General features: G+C 38.4%; 1 protein-coding gene across 4 annotated transcripts in view; it reads left to right on the top strand.

Annotated features, from left to right (window-relative positions):
- The window catches only part of Nup205 (nucleoporin 205), a 113,299-nt gene that overhangs the window by 82,667 nt on the left and 14,477 nt on the right, over positions 1-16,155 (top strand). For all 4 annotated transcript variants that reach the window (XM_069996840.1, XM_069996841.1, XM_069996839.1 and 1 more), the window contains exons 24-34: positions 1,029-1,178; positions 1,974-2,045; positions 2,381-2,538; positions 3,562-3,642; positions 4,512-4,703; positions 5,400-5,667; positions 5,771-5,869; positions 8,750-8,898; positions 10,383-10,574; positions 11,979-12,100; positions 14,708-14,846. In XM_069996840.1, coding sequence (XP_069852941.1) covers positions 1,029-1,178; positions 1,974-2,045; positions 2,381-2,538; positions 3,562-3,642; positions 4,512-4,703; positions 5,400-5,667; positions 5,771-5,869; positions 8,750-8,898; positions 10,383-10,574; positions 11,979-12,100; positions 14,708-14,846 — 1,622 coding nt within the window. The remainder of the gene's footprint in view (positions 1-1,028; positions 1,179-1,973; positions 2,046-2,380; positions 2,539-3,561; positions 3,643-4,511; positions 4,704-5,399; positions 5,668-5,770; positions 5,870-8,749; positions 8,899-10,382; positions 10,575-11,978; positions 12,101-14,707; positions 14,847-16,155) is intronic.

Here is a 16,155-nt window from a genome sequence, read left to right on the forward strand (position 1 = left end):
AGTTTGAGGCCAGTCTGGGGTACATGCTGAAACTGTCTTCAAACAACAAAAGAAAATAATACTGGATTAAAAAACTATTATATAAGTGGTTCCAAGTCCCAAGTATACATTAAATCTAATGTCTTTAATTAATTTTTTTTCCACCCTGGGTTTGGGTAAGAGGGTTTGCTGGGAATTGAATTTAAGACCTCATGCCTGCTAGGTGAAGCTCGGCTAGCTGAGCTACCCTCCACTCCTTGTATCCTTAGTTAATTTTCTAATTATGAAACATTAATTTTATAATTAATTTTATAATACTTATAAATTATGCAGTGTGGGTTTAGATATATATTTTTATAAAAAGCAAAATTAAATTGTATTCTATTATGGCAACTGAAAGTTACTTTTTTTTTTCCTTTTGGTAACAGTCCTAGGGCTTGATCTCAGGGCCTGGACACTGTCCCTGAGCTTTTTTGTTCAATAGTGCTCTATAATTGGGCAATAGCTCTACTTCTGACTTTTTAGAAGTTTATTGGAGATAAGAGTCTTACAGACTTTCCTGCCAGATTAGCTTCAAACTGCGATTCCCAGATCTCAGCCTCTTCAGTAGCTAAGATTACAGGTGCGAGTCACCAGTATGTGGCTAAGAATTACTTTTTAAAATGAAATATTAAGAGGGTGGAGGTGTAGATCAGTTGGTAGAGTGCCAGCCAAAGAGTGAAAGCGTTGGGTACCAAGTTTGAGTCCTGGTTTCAGGACTAAATAATGAAGTGTTAAGTAATATTTTAATGTCAAAGTATAACTGATTTTTGTGAAGCTTTCCAGGGAACAAAAACTTGATTGTCGTATTCCTTGTTTGCTTTAGCTTATTTTTCATAGATAGACACTAGCTTATTTTTTCTCCCTTTGCAAATTTTTCTTTTTTAATTTCATAGTGCCAGATTTATGAATTACTGATTTCGTTACCTATTCAATGAGTTATGGAATTTAGATCCATTCTGATCTTGTGTTACTACTCTGTGAAATGAAATTATGTGTTTAAATCCCAGAATATGAAATCTCTATGCTGAACCAAATGTCATGGCTTATGAAGACTGCCTCAATCGAACTAAGGGTGACTTCTCTGAATCGTCAGCGGTCACATACACAGAGGCTCCTACACCTTTTACTGGATGATATGCCAGTAAAACCGTACTCGGGTGAATATGTTAATAATGACATTTGTTTTATTGTACTGGTGACTGGTCTATAAATGCAAATCTCAATCTTATTATTAGTATGTACTTGGAGACCAAACAGTTTTTCTCAGCTTTAGAATATTTTTTCTTATCATTTAAACATATCCCCTGTTATTTTATTTTTGTCTCAAGTACCCAAATATAGTCATTATTTATACGCACATTATTCAGTGGAAAGTTTGTTCCACTTAGACAATATGCTCTGGGCTAAACCAATAAGTATACATGCAAACTAAACATAAGCTTTTTGAAAAAATATTTACCATTGGATTTATTTTTGCTAGTTTTAAAATTCTGATTATCCTCTTTAAAATTATAAATGGATCCCATAGGAATGAAAAGAATCAGATGAATTTTAGCAGTAAGTCCTTATCAATCTGTTTCACTTTAATTATCTATTTGTAAAGGGCTCTTTTTTTTTTTTTTTATTTGGGTCCGGTCATGGGGCCTGAACTCTGGGCCTGGGCACAGTCCCTCAACTCTTCAGTTCAAGGCTAGCGCTCTACCACTTGAGCCAGAGCGCCACTTCCGTCTTTTTTCTTTTTGCTTATGTGGTGCTGAGGAATTGAACCCAGGGCTTCAGGCATGCAAGGCAAGCGCTGTACCACTGAGCCACCTTCCCAGCCCTGTAAAGGGCTCTTTGACCTAGAAACAATGACCTAGAAATAAAATACATTATGTTCACTATTTTCAAATAAATGTATTTTGAGAGTATGTTCTTTACTTTCTGATCTGTTGTTCTTTATGCTCCACCAGATGGTGAAGGAGGAATAGAAGATGAAAATAGGTCTGTCTCTGGGTTTCTTCACTTTGACACTTCTACAAAAGGTAAAGCCCTTTAATTTCTACAATTTATTTTGTACACATACTTCATTACTTAAAATGTCAAGATTATTGTGCCTCTGTCTGTAAATTCTGAGCATAGGAAACCTATGTGAAGGAAAAAAAAAAACATTCTTTTAATAGCTAAGATTATAGGATGGGAAGGAAAGTATTTTTATAAGTGGGTATGGTAGAGATAAAATCAAGCTTAGATTTTTAAGTCTTCACTTTTTAGAATAATGCCCTTTCTAAAGATAGCACAGTCTTTGAGAATTAGCTGAATATAATAGTTTACTTTTCAATGTCCAGGAACAAGTGGTTTACTTCTTTTTATTTTCTAGTACGTCGAAAAATTCTAAGTATTCTTGACTCGATTGACTTCAGTCAGGAGATACCTGAGCCTTTGCAGTTGGATTTTTTCGATCGGGCCCAGATTGAACAAGTTATTGCTAACTGTGAGCACAAGAATTTACGGGGACAGACAGTCTGCAATGTCAAGGTAAGGATTGCTTTAATGTACAGTATCAAGTGGTTTAGACATTGAGCCGTCAGAAGAAAACAGAGCCATATAGTTGTTTTTCCCCTGAACGAGTTCTGGTTAATAGCTTAGTGAACTGCAATATTTATCAAACAGCAGGAAATAAAACCTAATAAACTACATTAACTCTTTTTTTTTTAAATTTTTTTATTGTAAAGATACTATACAGAGGGTTACAGTTACATGAGTGAGGTATTGAGTACACTTCCTCTTGAACATTGTTTTCCCCCTACCATCCCCTCCCTCCCTCCTTTCCCCGAGGTTCTTTTTTTTTTTTTAATACATTAACTCTTTTTAGTAATTTTTTTACCTAGCTAGAACTATGGATTTGTGTGTACATGCGTATGTGCAAGTGTGCATGCATGGGCATGCATATGCTTTAACTCAGGGACTGTGTTTTGTCTCTAAACTTTTTTTTTTGTTGTTGTTCAATTCTAGCAATCCATTTCTGTGTGTGTGTGTGTGTGTGTGTGTGTGTGTGTGTGTGTGTGTGTGTGTGTGTGTGTGTGTGTGTGTGTGTGTGTGTGTGTGTGTGTGTGTGTGTGTGTGTGTGTGTGTGTGTGTGTCTGGCTGTGTGTGTGTGTGTTTAGATATAAATGTTTCATGGATACTCCTGACTGAATTGTGATTCTCAGATCTCAGCCTCCGGAGTAGTTAGGACTATGGACATGATCCACTGGCACTCAGTATGGAATGGTGTTAAGTATTTAGCTCTCTACTAAGTAAATGTATCATGGCATCATTATCAGGAAAAAGATGTCCAGGGCAGTGGCATTGACCTACTGCCACATAGATTCTTTGGTACCGCTCTTTGGAATGTGAGGGATACTACAGTTTGTCTGGAAATTGGACAGTACAACTGTTAGATTTTATGTAAAGGTAGTTGGAATCTTTCCCTTTGCTTAGTTTACAGTAATTGCTGTGTGTTGTTATTTTATAGTGTTTGAAATAGTCATGTGTTTTTCTTTTTCCCTAATCATATAGCTTCTACATAGGGTCCTGGTAGCTGAAGTCAATGCTCTTCAGGGTATGGCAGCCATAGGACAGAGACCTTTACTAATGGAGGTAAGTCCCATTGGGTATATGTTCATTTTATCTTTTAATTACTTAAACTACTTAAGTTGTTGCATAAATAGAGAGCCGTAAATTGACATGTATTTCATTCATTAGTAAACTACTTAAAAGTTAAGGTGTTATGGAATCTTTCCCTTACAAGTTTATTGTTTTTTTTTTTTGTTGTTTGTTTGTCCCTTGTGGGTCTTGAACTCTGGGCCTGGGCGCTGTCCCTTAGCTCTTCAGTTCAAGGCTAGCGCTCTACCACTTGAGCTCTACCACTTGAGCCACAGCGCCACTTTATTGTTTTTATAAACTGAACTGAAATTTAAAGTCTGGCATGCTAATAAAAACAAGTTTTTTAAAAAAAATTTTATTTCTGTTACACTGTAGTTACAGAGTGAGATTTAACTTGCTTTTCTTGTGAGTGAGAGAAGAGGCTCATTTGTCATCACAAGTGGGTAGTTATGGGTAGGAGTCGTAGAACTGGAAACAGTTGGCCAAATAAGAGCAAAGAAACAGATATGTCAGGAAAATGTGCTCTTGAACTTGCAATTCTAGTGTTCTAGAGTGATGGCATTGCAAGAAGAAAAAAGATAGGGTTACAGAGTGCATTTTCATATTCACTATTATTGTCCCTGCTTTATAGATAAGCATGCAACCTACATGAGTACCCTCTAACCCCTCCTTCTCTAATATGTTCATTTTCTCAGCCCTGGTTACCAAAATAAAATCAGAAGATATCTGTGGCCTGACAAACGTGTTATAGATTTTCAAGTACATGTTTTTTTAGATAACTGATGTTAAAAATAGTAACCTGTTGATACAGACCTTCTTTGCCAGTGTGTGTTAATTTTATGTTTGAATTTTGATGACGTTAGGAAATCAGCACTATACTTCAGTATGTGGTGGGAAGAAACAAATTGCTTCAATGTCTTCATGCTAAGCGGCATGTGTTGGAGTCGTGGAGGCAGCTGGTGGAAATAATACTGACAGCTTGTCCTCAGGACCTCATTCAGTCAGAAGATCGACAGCTCATTATTCGTGATATTTTACAAGATGTGCATGATAAGGTGAGACATTTTCTAAGTTGCTTTATGGTGCTGAACAGATCAATATGTACCATTTAAACAAATATTTGCTACCCTAATGTATGTGTATATATTTTTCCAGTACAATACCAATCCTGTGAGAAAGGATTAATTCTGTGCAGTAGGGCACTCAGCTAGAGTATGGGTAACAGAATTATTTAGGGAACTTTGCAAAAATGCACAGGTCCACCCAGATATGCTGAATGGGACTCTGGTGTTGAGACTATTTATGTGAATTTCCCAACAGAAACCTATGGAATTTTGCTAAGAATCCCTTTAGGTTTAAACACTAGCTGCTTAGCACATTTCAGTTTTTCTCTACAGGTTAGCTTTTTTCTTTTTTCTTTTTTTTTTTTTTTTGGGTCCGGTCTTGGGGCCTGAACTCTGGGCCTGGGTGCTGTCCCTCAGCTCTTCAGCTCAAGGCTAGTGCTCTACCACTTGAGCCAGAGCGCCACTTCCGGCTTTTTTCTTTTTGCTTATGTGGTGCTGAGGAATCGAACCCAGGGTCTCTGGCATGCAAGGCAAGCGCTCTACCACTGAGCCACCTTCCCAGCCCCAGCTTTTTTCTTTTGAATACTTCCATTATATTCTTAATGTTGTGATAGTGCAGAAACTAAATGCTTCTAAAACCCATTGCTCAAAGTGGGATCCTCACTGTGACTTGCTCTGGACCGGCAGATTCTGGATGATGAAGCAGCTCAGGAACTGATGCCCGTGGTTGCGGGTGCCGTATTCACTCTGACCGCCCACCTCAGCCAGGCCGTGCGCACAGAGCAGAAGCAGCCTCTGGGCTCAGGCCCCAGAGACACCCAGTATGCCTTTATGCTTGATGGTTCCTTCACCTCACCTCTACCAACTGAGGGTCCCCTCATGGGGTTTGCTTCAATTGGAGATTCTTCACTTCACATCATATTGAAGAAACTTTTAGACTTCATTTTGAAGACAGGTATCCCCCCACCCCCAAATACGTATAAATTACAGCTTTGTCATTGTTTTAACTTTCCTTCAACAAAGACTTTTACTTGACTACATTTTTGTGCTCTCTACAGGTGGTGGATTCCAACGCGTGAGAACTCACCTGTATGGCTCTCTGCTTTATTACTTACAGATTGCTCAGAGACCAGACGAACCAGATACCTTAGAAGCTGGTAAGAATACAATGATTCCTAACTTACTTGGTTTTTACAGATGGTTACATTAAAAATAAAAACCATGCTGGGCATACTTAGGAAGCTGAGATCTGAAAATTGCAGTTCAAAGCCAGCCTGGGCAGGAAAGTCCATGAGACTCTTACCTTCAATAAAAAATAAAAAATGTCAAAAATGGAGCTGTGGCTCAAGTGGTAGAGTGCTAGCCTTGAGGAAGGAAGTCTAGGGACAGCAGCTAGGCCCTGAGTTCAAGCCCTAAGAGTAGCACATGCACAAGAAAAATCAGGTTGGACACAATGGCTTACACTTGTAATCCCAGCTACTTGCGGGGGATCGTAGTTTGAGGACAGCCTCAGGATTGGAGAAAAATCTTAGTGAGACTTATCTCAACAAATGAGCCTAGCATGATAGTGCACTACTGTCATCTCAGCTATTTGGGTGGTATAGGTAGGGGGATCACCACGTGAGGCTGGCCCTAGTCAAAAGTTAGACCCTGTAAGCAGGGGGAAGAAAAACTTAAGCAAACAAAAGCTGGAGGCACAGTTTAAGTCGTAGAGTCCTTGCTAGGTCCTGAGTTCAAATACCAATACAGAAAAAATAATTTTCATCTTTTGGCTAAACCCAGTTATAATCATTGAGCCTTCATATAATCACCAGTGTACTCTATAAAGACAAAGTTACCTGTTTAGTATTTAAGAATTACAAAGATGAGTGAGTACTATAAGGAAAAGAAACCCTTAAATAGTTTAGCTTTATATATTTTGTTTCATTTACCTCCAGCCCCATTGAGCACCTCAGGAGTACATGTGTACTTGATGCTCTTAGCAAGATGTTATTAATCATAGCACTCAAGAGGCAGATAGTTCTTTCTGCAGTAGAATTCAGGGCTAGCCTGGGCTATATAGTGAGGCTTTGTCTCAAAAAGCAACAATGAACAATTTGCAAAGGCTGCTGTCTCAAGTGCAATTAGCATGTTAATTTAGAATAAAATTGTGGAACCTTTGATTGCCAGGCATGAAAAAAGTTTCAAACTGTTTAACAGATCTCTGTGTACAGTTCTCTGTCAGTTATTTTGTTATTTATTAAGAACTTGGCAGAAGGCACTTCTGATAATAGACTTAAGGTGTCCTTCTTTAGAGTTTGTTATTTTTGAAAACCACTGTGTTTAAAAATCTACTTTATCTCATTTTAGTCTTACTGTAATTATCTATTACAGCGTAGTTCCTTATAAATTAACAATAGCCAAATGGTAGATTTATACAAGTATATTGTCCACTTATTGTCTCTGAATATATTTAAGGTTAGTAAAAATAGCCAACTAGTTCAAGGGAGTTTTTAACCAAAAATTAATCCTCTTAAAAATAAATAATACCTAGTGTTACTGAGAGCTATATCAGTAATCCTAGCTACTCAGGAGGATCATGGTATGAAGCCAGACGGGCAGCAAAGTCCATGAGACTCTTATCTTCAGTTAACCAACAAAAAGCTGGAAGTAGAGCTGTGGCTCAAGTGGTAAAGTGCTAGTCTTGAGTAAAAAACACACACACACCCAAGTGTCTGGGTTTTTCTTTTTCTTTCTTTCTCCTTTTGTTTCCCTCTTTCCCTCTTTCTTTCTCTCTTTCTCTCTCTCTCTCTCTCTTTCTTTCTTTCTTTCTTTCTTTCTTTCTCTCTCTTTCTTTTTGGTATCTTTTTAATCAAATTAGCAAAATCATTACCAAGCAGAATATTGTACACATACTCTTAAGAGAGTAAAAATAATAATTTATCCATCCATCCATTCTAGGGCATCACATTATTTGGTTTACAAGAGTCTTACTGAAATATATTATCATACTAGTATCATTGTACATTTAAATTGCCTTTATAGTTGATTTTTTTTTTTTTTTTTGATGTCAGAGCTGGGGCTTGAACTCAGGACCTGAGAACTGTAACTTAGGTTTTGTGTTCAAGACACTTGAGCCATAGCTCCACTTCTGGCTTTTTACTTGTCAATTGGAGGTAAGAGTCTCATGGACTTTCCTGCCTATACTGGCTTCAAACCTAGACCCTCATATTTCAGCCTCTTGAGTAGTGTGTGAGCCACTAGCACCCAATCCTCTGGCTTGAATTCAGGGCATGAGCATTGTCCCTTATGCTTTGTTTTAGAAAGCACTCTACCACTTGAGCCACCGAGTCACTTCCAGCCTTTTCTGTTTATGTTGTGCTTGAGGAATTGAACCCAGGGCTTTGTGCATGCTAGGCAAGCACTCTGCCGCTAAGCCACATTTCCAGCCCATCCAGCTCTAGTTTTAATAGGTATTTCAGATTAAAATGAATTTTGGGGGGAGAAGATTTTCTTTACATTGTACTCGAGTACCTGATATACCTGATCTTTTCTAGTTAAATTCTCAAAGCTCTTAATAAAAGATAGAAGCAGATAATTCAGTAGGATGAATATAGTGCACAGTTAATTTAAATTTCTTTAAGAATACCTTGTCCATTTCCTGAAACTGTTGTTAATTTAAAGTACATGCATAATGTATATGAGCTATTTTCTTAAAGTTCACTTGCATGGTCTCTGGTTAGTGGCTCTTTGTTAAATATAATAATTGAAAGGATGTTTTACTTAGATATAATCTACTCAGTTACTAAACCAATTCTGTTTCAGCAATCAAAGGATTGCCTGCCTGTCCTTCTTTCTTCCCTCCTTCCCTTCTTCTCTCCCTTCCCCCTCTCTTTTCTTGTTCCCTTTCCCCTACCCCTCCCTTCTTTTTTCTTTCTTCTTTCCTAGGGTTTGAATAAAGTTTTGATCACACATAGCTAGTGCTCTTCCTTTTGAGCCATGTCTTCAGCATTAAGCTATGTTTTATTGAATTCCTTTTTCTATTTTAACCCTTTTAGCTAAGAAAACCATGTGGGAAAGACTGACAGCCCCTGAAGATGTTTTTAGTAAATTACAGCGAGAAAACATAGCTATAATTGAGAGTTATGGGGCTGCCCTCATGGAAGTGGTCTGTCGAGATGCTTGTGATGGGCACGAGATTGGAAGGGTAAGGTAGTTTTCTTATGAATAATTATTCTGTCTTTATGACGGTATAAATGGGATCAGTGTTCAAAGTGTATGCTGAGAATGATTTTCCATACTATTTTATAGTGAATTTGTTTATTTGCTTTAATTATACACTTGTGTTATTTTGTTCCTTTCTATTTTGTTTAATTCTGTTTGGAGTTTTAATTAACTCAGAATTTATCCTGAGAATTTGTTATTTTTTTGGCCACATTTTTTTGTTAGCTTTAATTACTTGTATAGGAGGATTTTCTTTTCTATAATTTGAGATTGCTGTTAAAACAACAGTTGTAGCAAGAACAGTATTCTCCTTAAAAAACTATCTTTAGTTAACAGACTGCTGGATGAATTACTTTTACACTGAATATATTTTTCTTTGCCCTAGTGGTTTGTATAGGGGAACTTGCATTTATGTTTCTTTAAAGTGTCTTGGCATATTGATAAAATCATGTTTTTTAAAAACAATTTTAAGAAGTAGGATTAAAATACAAACTAGCAATCTTTCAATTATGTTAAGCTTTCTAAAACATTTTTATGCATAGAATAAACACTGGGAAAAGATAGACTAAATGCTTTAATTATATTTATTAGGTTATGTATTTCTTTTTTTTTTTTTTTTCCCTTTGTTTTGGTGCCAGTCCTAGGTCTTGAATTCAGGGCCTGGGTACTGTCACTGACCTCTTTTTGCTCAAGGCTAGCATTCTACCACTTGAGCCACAACTCCACTTCTGTTGTTTTTGGTGGCTAATTGAGATAAGCATTTTATGAACTTTCCTGCCTGGGTTGACTTTGGACCACAATCTTCAGATCTCAACCTTCTGAGCAGCTAGGATTACAGGTGTGAACCACCATCTCCAGGCCTTTTCTTTTTCTTTCTTTTCTTTTTAAGCCAGATTGGGGCTGAAATTCAAGAGTCTTGAGCTTTCATGTGACTTTTCTGCTCATGGCCTTTGGTCTACTTGAGCCACACCTCCAGTCCAGCTGGTTAATTGGAGTAGAATCTCACAGACTTTTTTGTTTGAGGTGGCTTTCAACCTTGATCTTCAGATCTCAGCCTCCTGAGTACCTAGGATTTCATATGTAACCTGCTAATTCCTGGTAGGTTATCACATAATATTTTAGAAAAAATACAGCTTTTTTTGTTTTGTTTAGGAAAAAACAAGTCCTTTTCTCTTTTAACAAGTAATGTCTGGGTTCAGCTAAAATATACTTAGTGTCATTATTTTAATGTGTTAGTTTTGTTACTAAAATACAACTTTACCCTGAAAAGTTTTAATTTTATTAGCAAATCAAGATTCTGAATATTTACAGTTTTAAACTTCTCAAATAATTAAGGAAATTCTATGAGAAGCAACTATTTTTCTTGTTAGAAAAGATCTGAAGATCTCCAGATAAAAGGCAATGACTGTGGTTGATTTTGATAGTTATCAGCATGTTTGGAACTGGATTAATTTTTTTAATATTTAGATGCTGGCCCTGGCTCTTCTTGATCGGATTGTCTCTGTGGATAAGCAGCAACAGTGGCTTTTGTATCTCAGTAACAGTGGCTATCTGAAGGTCCTCGTGGACAGCTTGGTAGAAGATGATCGTAATTTACAGAGTTTACTCACTCCACAGCCTCCTCTTTTAAAGGCCCTTTATACTTATGAATCCAAAATGGTAAGACTACATGGAATGTGATGTGAGAGCATCAGCTTATTTCCTTTGGGGTCTGTAAGTGTATTAAGGAAAACTAATGTGCATGTTTTGAGTATCTGTTATATCAGCTGTGATCATTTTAAAGGAGTTTTAATCTGTTTGAGGAATGTATTTTATGAGTGTGTGAAAGGTGTCCTGAGTGATCCTGAGTGGAGGGTTCATTGGATAAGGGACTGCTTTCTCCCTGGTAGTGTTCCAAGAAGTGAGGAGACAACCATCAGGTTACTACTATAGTTTTGACTAATGAAAATTCCATTTTGCTGTTTCTACTTTTTTTTCCTGCTTCTGGGGCTTGAATTCAGGGTCTGAGCACTGTCCTGTCCCTAAGCTCTTTTGCTTAGGCTAGCTCTCTACCATTTGAGCCACATTTTCACTTCTGACTTGTTTGGTAGTTATCTCACAGACTTTCTTGCCAGTCTGGCTTCAAACCGTGATCCTCAGATCTTCTGAGTAGCTAGGATAATAGATGTGAGCCACTGGTATCTGGCGTCTATATATTTTGTTTTTGTTTTTGCTGGTCTTGGGGCCTGAACTCTGGGCCTGAGCGCTGTCCCTGAGCTTCCTTTGCTCAAGATGAGCACTCTATTACTTGAGATACAGCACCAATTCTGGCTTTTTTTGAGTAGTTTATTGGAGATATGAGTCTCACTGAATTTTCTGCCCGGGCTGGCTTTGAACCATGATTATCAGATTTCAGCCTCCTGAGTAGTTAGGAGCCACAGCACCTGGCTATACTTTGGTTTTTTTTTTTTTTTTTAAATAAATTGTTATTAGTAAGGAATTATACAAAGGAGTTATAATTCCCTAAATCAGGTAATGAGTATAGTGCTTCTTGGACAGGTTACCCATTCCTTCACTTCCCCCAATTTTCCTTTTTTGTACTTTTGAACATAGGCTTTTAAACACTTATTTTCTTCCCTTCAAATCTGTTTGTTTCCTATTAAACTTAAATGTCACAATTGATGGAAGCACTGAAATCTTAGATTGTTCTCGAATTCTTGTTTCTGTCTTTGTTCATTTTTTTTTCATGTATTTAGTAAATGCCACGTACCAAATAGAGATCAAGGTACTAGAGATACAAGCTATGAACAAGAGAGACACGACCCTGCCTCTGTAAGGGCAAATGGTGAAGACAGAAACTAGCGTTTTAACTGGATATTAATTCATTCAAGGCACCATGTGTAGGCATGTATTACTGAGTCCTCATGAACATCTTTTGAGGAGGGAAGTGTATGTGTAGCTAGCTCAGAACTTCTCTTCATTGGTGACCAAAGGTGGGCAATATGCTGTGAAAGTTACCATTTTTACATGAGGCCCTTGGGATATGACTTCTGTAGTGACAGTTTTCCTTCCATAACTCTGTAGGCCTTTCTCACAAGAGTGGCTAAGATACAGCAGGGCTCTTTAGAGCTACTAAGATCTGGGGTGATTGTGAGACTAGCACAATGCCAAGTCTATGACATGCGGCCAGAAACAGACCCACATGGGTAAGTATCCGTATAGATTAGTTTGGTTAAATGCCCAGTAAAGGGTTCATGAAGGTGAAAAAAAACCCAAATATAATTTGGCTACTGGTTTATAGCTCTGTTGTATTTTTTAGGGGGTGGTTGTTTATATGTAGCTATCACTTGCTAATAAATACAAGTTGCTGATGAGGGTAAATAGTAATAAGTAGGTATCTGGTAAGACTTCTAATTTTATAGTTCCATAGAAATACATATTTTACAGAGGCCTTAAAAAGGCCTATAATACTATAACCATATGTAATACTATATAACTATAAATACTTGAAAGTATTATGGTAAAAGTATGGCTGGTTGCTATGTGTGGTTGCTCAAACCTGTAATCCCAGTGCTTGGGAGGCCGAGGCAGGGAGAACATCATTGTGAGTCTACCCAGTGTGGCCCTATCATAAAAAACAGAAAAAATGATCATTTGTGTAGATTTCCTTTTCATGGTTTGAGTAGATTTTTTTGAGTTTATATGTATTTTTCTCATTTTAATATTTTGCCTGTTGCTTAGGTTCTAACTTCAAATAAAATTATTTTCAAGCTTCAAGCTTTTCAGCAGGTTCTTAGTTCAATTTGAATGGAGAATTCTGTTAAATTTATTTATTTATTTATTTATTTATTTATTTATTTATTTTTGGGTCCGGTCGTGGGGCCTGAACTCTGGGCGTGAGTGCTGTCCCTCAGCTCTTCACCTCAAGGCTAGTGCTCTACCACTTGAGCCATAGCCCCACTTCCAGCTTTTTTTTTTCTGTTCATGTGGTGCTGAGGAATCAAACCCAGGTCCTTATGCATGCAAAGCAAGTGCTCTACCACTGAGCCACCTTCCCAGCCCTAGAATTTATTTTTTTGTCTACATGAATACAGCATTATGTGTTCTACAACATTCCCTCCTAATAAATGACTTGGTAGTAGGTTTAGCAATTATTTAGAGAGGATTCATTGACAAGTTAAATGTTTGACTTTCCCCAAGCTTAATTAACTACATGACTATATTATTTTAGGAGGAGGAAAATTATTTTTGACATTGCTCATGCCTGTAATCCTAGTTACTCAGGAAGCTGAGATCTGAGGATCACGGTTCAAAGCCAGCCCGGGCAGGAAAAGTCCATGAGGTTCTTTTTTTTTTTTTTGGGTCCGGTCGTGGGGCCTGAACTCTGGGCCTGGGCGCTGTCCCTCAGCTCTTCAGCTCAAGGCTAGCACTCTACCACTTGAGCCACAGTGCCACTTCCGGCTTTTTTCTTATGTGGTGTTGAGGAATCAAACCCAGGGCCTCGAGCATGCAAGGCAAGTGCTCTACCACTGAGCCACCTTCCCAGCCCCTCCATGAGGTTCTTATCTCCAATAAACCACTAGAAAACCGGAAGTGGTACTGTGGCTCAAGCGGTAGACTGTTCACCTTGAGCTGAAGAGCTAAGGGATAGCGCCCAAGCCCAGAGTTCAAGCCCCACGACCAAAAAAAAAAAAAAAAAAAAGATGAAAGTTACTGTTTTCACTAACATAAATAACGTTCATGGTATATCATCACTTGTCTCATGGGGACTTGGGCTGGCTTCGAACTGTGATCCTCAGATCTAGCCTCCTGAGTAGTTAGGATTATAGGTGTGAGCTACCAGAACCTGGGCAGCTAAAACCTAATCTTAAAGGCTGATTTTATATGAACCTCACTTTATTTTCTATAATGGACTAGTTTAGAGTTGTTTTTAGCTTGGGTATAAGAGAAAGAAATTCAAGGCTAGTACTCTATCACTTGAGCCACAGCTCCACTTCCAGTTTTTTAGTGGCTTATTGGAAATAGGAGTCTCACAGACTTTCTTGCCCCGGCTGTCTTTGAACCGTGATCCTCATATTTCAGCCTCCTGAGTAGCTAGGATTACAGGCATAAGCCACCAATGCGCTAGGCAGAAAGTAGCTTTGTGTTATGTATTTCTTACAGTCTCTATCATTAACCTAGGCACTAGTGGCTCCATGACTATAATCCTAGCTACTTGGGAGGTAGAGATTGATTAGAATGTAGTACAAAGCCAGCCTAGGAAAATCTAGCTGTAGAGCACCTGTCTAAAACACACAAAGCCCTAGTTCAAAATTTGAATTTTTCCAAATTCAAATACCCATGTTTTTACTAAGCTATGCGTTTAGAAAAGCTACGGATTTCTCTGAACCTTCAATGTATATTAGAATGCAGAGCTGGGCGCTAGTGGCTCACGCCTGTAATCCTAGCTACTCAGGAGGCTGAGATCTGAGGATCACGGTTCAAAGCCAGCTCGGGCAGGAGAGACCGTGAGACTCCTATCTCCAATAAACCACCAGAAAACTGGAAGTGGCGCTGTAGCTCAAGTGGTAGAGCGCTTGCCTTGAGCTGAAGAGCTGAGGGACAACGCCCAGGCCCAGAGTTCAAGCCCCACAACCGACAAAAAAAAAAAAACATAGAAAAAATTATCTAGCAGTCTAGAATGCAGAGTACCCATTAATGTGTTTGCATCTTAGTCAGCTGTCTATGATTCATGTGCCACGTAAATGGTAAGGGGATGCTAAGAACATACTTTTATTTTGTAATGTTGTTCTCTCTGGTTGAAATTAATCAAGCGTGTTTGGTGTGAGAGATCCCCCAATGTTCATCCCTACACCTGTGGATCGCTACCGTCAGATTCTGCTTCCAGCTCTCCAGCTGTGCCAGGTCATTCTTACATCCAGTATGGCCCAGCACTTGCAGGCAGCAGGGCAGGTAAGATAAATCTTTTGCTTAGAAACCATGTAATGATAGAGAGGTTGGTTTGGGAGGGATGAAGGAGAATAATAAAAGGGGTGACATCAATTAACATTCATTGTATTCATAAACTGACTTTTTGAATGGTAACCCCTTTGAATAACTTCTTAAAGATTAAAAAATGTAATTAACTTTCTACTTTTAATAAATTTTTGTTGTTGTTGTTGGTTGTGGGGCCTGATCTCTGGGCCTGGGCGCTGTCCCTCAGCTCTTCAGCTCAAAGCTAGCACCCTACCACTTGAGCCACAGCGCCACTTCCAGCTTTTTTCTCTTATGTGGTACTGAGGAATCGAACCCAGGGCCTCATGCATGCGAGGCAAGCACTCTACCACTGAGCCAACGTCCCAGCCCTACTTCTAATAAATTTTAAGTGAAAGATAAATTCAGCAAAAATAAACCATGTAATGCAAAATCCTCCTAGAAATGCAGGAGTCTTGTGAATAGAAAATTTAAATGAATTCATTGTAATCCTACTGTTTTTAGCAGAGATAGGCTCCTTACCCTTTACTGTGAACTACATGCTTATTTTTGTGTTCTTATATAAATGAAACATAAAATGAAACATATGTATGAATTAATAGAATCCTGACATAGAAAGCAAGCAATCAAAATGTGTGCCTCTGGAAAAGAAAACAATGAGCGTGGTGGCATACTCCTAAAATCCTATAACTTGGGAGTAACACAAGAGATTCATGCTTTTGAGGCCAACTTGGACTGCATGAATCCAGTGTTTTTGTTCAGTTGCTTTGTTAGACTGTGATGCCCTCAGGAACTGTGTCCTGTCAACTTTCCCTGCCATTAGACTCAGACCTATCTTACCAGGGCTGCTGCTGCTGCTGTTTCTTTCCTCCCTGTTTTCTTTCCTCCCTCCCTCCTTGCTTACTTACTTCCCTCCCTTTTCGATATCCCTCCCTTCTTACTTTCCTTCTTTACTGGGATTTGAACTCAGGGCCTGGGCGCTATCCCTAAGCTTTTAGCTCAAGGGTAGCTCTACATAGCTCCACTTCCAGCTTTTTCAGTAGTTAGAGATAAGAGTCTCACTTACTTTTCAGTCTAGGCTGGCTTCAAACCTTGATCCTCATATCTCAGCCTCCTGAGTACCTAGAATTATAGGTATGATCCACTGGTGCCCAGCAGTACTGGGCACCACCATAGGCTAAGTGACATTTTACCCCATTCACACATAAGTACTGTTTGGAAAAGACTTCCAGCGTTTTTCTTTAAGACTTTTAAAGTAGAACTGGGATATTGACACAAGATATTGGTT

Source organism: Dipodomys merriami, unplaced genomic scaffold (genome assembly GCF_024711535.1).
Source record: "Dipodomys merriami isolate MVZ:Mamm:240054 unplaced genomic scaffold, mDipMer1.0.p SCAF_5, whole genome shotgun sequence".
Lineage (NCBI taxonomy): Eukaryota > Metazoa > Chordata > Mammalia > Rodentia > Heteromyidae > Dipodomys > Dipodomys merriami.